At 53.5% G+C, this 5,830-nt stretch overlaps 1 protein-coding gene across 1 annotated transcript; it reads right to left on the bottom strand.

Moving 5' to 3' along the window:
• Positions 1 to 1,466: 1,466 nt before the first annotated feature.
• Positions 1,467 to 5,307, bottom strand: LOC142733350 (uncharacterized). The gene is made up of 3 exons (XM_075849518.1): positions 5,149 to 5,307; positions 4,033 to 4,410; positions 1,467 to 1,692 (listed from the first exon to the last, which is right to left on the bottom strand). The coding sequence occupies exons 1-3, from the start codon at positions 5,282 to 5,284 to the stop codon at positions 1,598 to 1,600; spliced, it is 609 nt and encodes a 202-aa protein (XP_075705633.1). The 5' UTR covers positions 5,285 to 5,307; the 3' UTR covers positions 1,467 to 1,597.
• Positions 5,308 to 5,830: the final 523 nt, after the last annotated feature.

The following is a 5,830-nucleotide window of genomic DNA, read 5'->3' as shown; positions in this document are numbered from 1 at the left end:
ACCAAGCAACGCCAACCCTCTCTCGGCACCATCCAAGAGATCCAATAAAAAGATATCGAGCCCGATATCATTCAGATGCACTCCATCCGGCGCCAGCAAATCTGCATTATCCCCCTCCAGGGATTGGTGTCGCAACCCGATCCCCCCCTATAGAGCGAATGAACCGCGACACCCGCACATTAATTAGCCTGCGCACTCTCTCCAACGCTGCCATGTTCCTCGCTCCTCGCCACACCGTGCGCGCCACTATCTCGGACCACACTACCACGCAACAGGCGAACAGGTCCTGAAAACGCGCCAAATCAGTCCGTATAATTGACAATAACTCGGCCATTTTTACTTGGCCGATATCATTTCCACCAGCATGTATGATCAGGACAACAGGTCCGTACGTGTGCCTTGTAACTGCCACTACTTCTGGCAGTAACTGCACCCACCGTAATCCCCGGACACCTCTCCAATGGACGTCGGCCTGTGAGAGGCCCAAATTCGGACCTAATGGCCTTCGACCCGCTCGAACCGCTGCCCAATGCACGTACGAATGCCCCAAGATCCACACTTGGGGGCGCCGCGACCCTAACAAAGAAATGAAGCTACATTCCGGTCAAATGAAGATACAGGCAGGATTAACATAACACTCCATATAAAACAAGGAAGGAAAACAGGGGGGGGGGAGGGGGAGGGGGGGGAGGGGCGACATTTTTACTATAAAATTTCCAGCTTACACACTCTTTAAAACCAAATCAGGTAGCACATATGACTTATAGCTATTAGACCGCCATCTACCCAGACTCATGATAGCCGCCGAATCCAAGCCCAAGGCATCCGCCTCAGTTGCCGCCCCTATCCTAAACGAATGTGTACCAAACTCGCCCGGTGGCAAACCCAGGTACTTCAAACCGGCCTTAAAAATCGCCTCAAATTGAAAACGCGACATTGCGGATCCATCCTGATGGATCAAGAATTGAGCCCCGGGCACTCGGACCAACACGAATTCCTGGACCCATTTTACCGGGCAATACTGCCCCCCAATCCTTCCAATCGACAGCCAAGCCCCCCTCCCTACCATGTCAGTCTTTGACCTCCGCACACAGACCCTGAGAGAATCTCCCAACGTCACTACATCCGAGAAGACCACCGTTTGCACCCACGCTGTGCGGAACCAGCTCACTAACCCGTAATGCGGCAAAGAAAGCCAAAGAAAACGCCGCGCCGAACAAGGACACTTCATATTCATCCCGACACACAAAACATAAAACGGCTAGAAGCCGACCCAAAAGCGAAAAAGATACTGGCCGCCTCGTGTCCCTGGAACACGCCTCTTTTTTCCACCCTTTTAAAGACTGCCGAACTACAAATTCTTTTGTAACATCTCTGCATCCCCACAATTTCAACATAAAGGCCACCCCTGCTAAAAACTTGCTCGCCGTGGCCGCACTTCCCCCCTCCTGACGTATTTGTACCAAACTTGCTAACGTGACGTCCAGGTGACACCCATCCTGTGATGGGAAGTTATTCCCCGCAATCTCCAACCACCGATCCCACGCTCTGCAATGACTCTTCCAAGTCGCCGGTACCACCGAACCCCTCAACAGCCTCATAAGTTGTCCTCGACCAGGGCCCATAAGTGAAGGGGGGGGGGGACACCCCTTCTGCCAAAGCTGCCGGGTGCAATTCCCGAAACCGGGACATCTGTGAACGAGACAAAGCATCAGCCATCACATTACGGACTCCCGGAACATGTTTTGCACGAAACCACACATTCAAACGCAAACACTTCAAAACCAACCGTCTTAATAAAGCTAATACCGGCAATGAACTAGACGACAATCCGTTCACCGCATGCACCACCGCCATGTTGTCTGTCCAAAATACAATCCTCTTATTCACCATCACGCTACCCCACAACTCTATTGCAACTATAATAGGAAACAATTCCAGTAGTGTCAAATTACGTAAAACTCACAAATCACTCCAATGCAAGGGCCAAGGGGATCTACACCAACTTCGGCCCAAAATTGCTCCAAAACCATCACTTCCGGCTGCATCCGTAAACAATTCCAAGTCTACATTAGACAACTCCGCGTCCTGACACACCGACCTCCCATTAAACGAACTCAAAAACGAATGCCAGACAAACAAATCCTTCTTCATCCAAGAGGTTACCCGGATAAAATGATTCGGCTTCGAGATACCTCTAGTGGCTAAAGACAAACGCCTAGAGAAAACACGACCCATTGGAATTATACGACAAGCAAACACCAGCAATCCCATTAACGACTGTAACTGTTTCAACGTCACTTTTTTCGACCCCATGACCTGGTCAACTTGCGTCACTAGCCTTGCCAATTTATCATCGGGCAAGCGAAAAATCATCCGCTCGCTATCTATTTCGATACCCAAAAATGACAAAACAGTTAAAGGACCTTCCGTCTTATCTTCGGAAATAGGTACACCGAAACGCGACATCACCTGTCGAAACACTCTCAGCAACGTGCTGCACAACCCAGAGCCCCCCGGGCCTACAAAAAGAAAATCATCCAGATAATGAATGATCGAGTCACAACCAGACTCCAAACGAACTACCCATTCTAAAAATGACGCAAACATCTCAAAGTAACTGCATGATATTGAACAACCCATGGGAAGGCACATATCCACGTAAAACCCTTTATCTAAACAACAACCCAGCAGGTGAAAACACTCCGGATGAACCGGCAGCAAACGAAAGGCCGCTTCAATATCAGATTTAGCTAACAACGCCCCCTGTCCAGCCGCCTGTACCAGCCTTACTGCAACATCGAAAGACGTATACGAAACCGCCGCCTCCGCCCTAGAAATACCGTCGTTAACAGAACCACCGCGAGGAAAGGAAGGGTGATGAATCAGCCTAAACTTTCCTCGTTCCTTCTTTGGAACTAAACCAAGGGGGGAAACTCGCAGATTCGTATACGGCGGCTCGCTGAATGGACCTGCCATTCTCCCTAATTCCACTTCTTTCACCAATTTTAGCCGCGCAATGCCCACATTCTCATTGATCGACTTCAAATTGTCAGCCAATGACAATGTCGCAGAATATTCAAAAGGAATCTCAAAACCAAACGAAAACCCGCTAGTGAGCACCTCTGCTTCCCGCCTCCTGTGGTACCGCTCTAACCATGGGCCCATCTCGAGAACGTTCACCGGCGTTCTCCGCTGCGCCGGAAGGAGGTGCCTTAACCGGCTGCTTACCTCTCCGGAAACACCGGAGCGCCGCATGAGTGCCCCCACAGATGGAGCATTCATGTCGGAATTTGCACATGGCAAAGAAACGACAGTGGCCCTCGTTGTAGAGCCAACAGGCACCCGTGGGCCTAGCGGCCGCAACTCCAGGGGCAGGGCCCGGCGCTGCGGCCGCACTGGGAAAGGGGCGTTGTTGCCTGCTCCCTTGCGCTAAGATAAGCTGCAACCACACGTCCGTTGCCTTCGTCGCCCAACTAATATCAGGCGACAAAGCCAAACGACGCCGAAATTCTTCATCATATCGCCACCAGGCCGCACCACCGTGCAGCCTGTGGGCACTGAAAATTGTGTCAAAATAGACAAACAACTCGGCCCCTTTCCCAGGATAGCGTTGGCAAATAACATGAGTCAGTGTAGCGTAACACTGTACCCAGTTGCCAAATGTTTTCGCGACTTTCGCTTTCCTATCTGAACCTCTCTCAAAACCCCGCTCCTTGTCGACAGTCACCTGCTCCACCGAGACCAAGGACCAAATATCCACAAATTATTTCCTCCAAATCTTGTCCTTGATCTCAGCTGACAAATGAGTCCCGAGAGGAGCGACTCCACAAAACAATGAATCTCTAAACGTCAAACTAGCTAAAGCATTCTCTTTCTCAGACGGGGACATAGCTCCCTCTGGTGGCACCGAGGGACACAACGTTCCCTCATTCACTTTTAACCCAGCCACCACAGCTTTTAAAACAGAAATCAAATCCGCACCCGATGCATTAGATTTATTAAGCCATGCGTCACCGCAGGCCGACTCACCGCTCCCAGAGGTCCCACCGACTCCAGAGGGTCCTTCAGCCACTTGCCGCGGCACTGGAACCACGGCCTGCACCTCCTCCACCGGCACGGCGGGAGGGACAACCTGGGACAGCTGCTCCTGATCCACCGACAAGCGCTGCACCTCCCGGCGTCGACTGCGTCTCTGCGGCCGTGATGATCTCCGCGACGACCTCCTCCACGATCCTGACGATGCAGACGTCGTCGCCGACGAGGAGGAGAATCCATCGCTGGAAGACGAGGAATACCGCCGACCACGCCTCTTCACGTCACCCGATCTGCGACGTCTATGATGGCCGTGCCGGCGATGTCCTCCAGCCCGGCGTTTCCTCCCTCGCCTGGAACGCTCCCTTCTTGGACCTGCAGGAGAAAAAGATGACAAGGCAGGAGAAGGGCAAATCGAGTCCAAAACACCCTCGACCCTATCTTTCCTAGCACACTCCCCCCCTGACCTTGACCCATGCTGACAGGGGCCCGGGGGGGACCGGGGTGGAGAAGCGACAGGCACCGCAGAAGCCCCCGCCCCTTGGCTGGGCTGCTTGCTCACCGCCCGCTTCCCCGAACCCGCCGCCATCTTCTTTTTATGTGAGCCGCCATCTTGTTTCCTGGCCGCACTGCGCCTGCCAGGACGTCCCGCCCCTGTTCTCCCCGCCGCCAATTCTGGCTGCGCAGAGAACAGCACGGGGAAAGATGGCGCCGACCCCGGCTGCACACAGGCACCGGAAGCAAGTCCCAGCTCCTGTGAACATGCCGCATGGTAAGCAACCATGTCGGACCAATCACCTGTGTCCGCCATATTCACCCCACTGTCACGAAAATCGACCGCTGCCTCCGCGCCCGCATCAGCAGCTCGAGGCGGGTTGTACCGAGCCCGTGACGGTTTAACAGCCGCCCTCTTACCGCCATGGGGAAGGACGCCAGCGCGACGAGTGGGCGGGGGGGAGGGGGGCACTATGTCGACCGACGAAGCACCCGTCGACATAGGCCTAGGGGACCTGCTGGGACCACCGCATGACTGTGCAGCAGTCACAGCACCCCTCATAGCAACGGGGCTAGGGCTCAGTCGAACCGGAGGGCGTGTAACGCGCTGCGGCCTACCTCGAGTAGCCGCTCCCGACTGTTCCGTGCCGCGCTCTGCTCCTCGCTTCTCTCCTTCCTCCAACAGGGATTCCAGCCAGGCAGGTCCCTCCGACGCTACCCGCTGTGCCACCTTCCGCAACAGTTCTTCTGCCATCTTCTTGAAAGAACACGCTCTGAATCTCCACAGCAGCAGCAAAGGAGTTTCTTCCACTGCAGCTTGAAGGTAAGAGGGCTTTCTGCTCCAAACCCCTGCCTTATATCTTCTTAACCACGCCCCTCTTACCCCTTGTTAACCAATCCTGGTCCTGGGCATTATTTTAAACCGTTCCATCCTTTCTTAACCCCTTGCAATCCCTGACACTCTCCCTAGGCGCTTCAGTGTCTGCAATACTACAAGGCCCATCATTCCCTGAGTGCACTGCGGCGTGGCTGATAGAAATTCTCATTCATTGCCATTTGCCAAGCCAGCGTCAGTGTGTGAATACGCTTTTAGAAGGGGCTCTGAAATGTCTGGGAAAAAAAAGGTTGTGAAAGGACAGGGTAGAGGAAAAAAAACCCATGCCGTCTCCTCTTCCAGTTCAAATGTTGGATCTGTTGGTGCCAGACCCAGTACCAGCATTTGTGGCACAAGACATGTGCCCAGTTCCACTAGTAGCAGCTGCCATGTGCCTGCTGGTAGTAGTAGCAGTATCAGAAAGCC

The sequence above is a fragment of the Rhinoderma darwinii genome, unplaced genomic scaffold (assembly GCF_050947455.1).
Source record: "Rhinoderma darwinii isolate aRhiDar2 unplaced genomic scaffold, aRhiDar2.hap1 Scaffold_94, whole genome shotgun sequence".
NCBI lineage: Eukaryota > Metazoa > Chordata > Amphibia > Anura > Rhinodermatidae > Rhinoderma > Rhinoderma darwinii.
Note: the sequence above shows the minus strand (reverse complement) of the source record. Positions and strands in the feature narration are given on the sequence as shown.

Bases quoted from the DNA above. Each gene is read 5' to 3' on its own strand.
- LOC142733350 (XM_075849518.1), bottom strand. From the start codon at position 5,284: ATGGCAGAAGAACTGTTGCGGAAGGTGGCACAGCGGGTAGCGTCGGAG. The intron at 4,411-5,148 runs GTAGGCCGCAGC...TTTCTCCTGCAG, and splicing joins GTCGGGAGCGGCTACTCGAG to GTCCAAGAAGGGAGCGTTCC. The intron at 1,693-4,032 runs GTGAGTCGGCCT...TCTCGTTCACAG, and splicing joins CGGTGGGACCTCTGGGAGCG to ATGTCCCGGTTTCGGGAATT.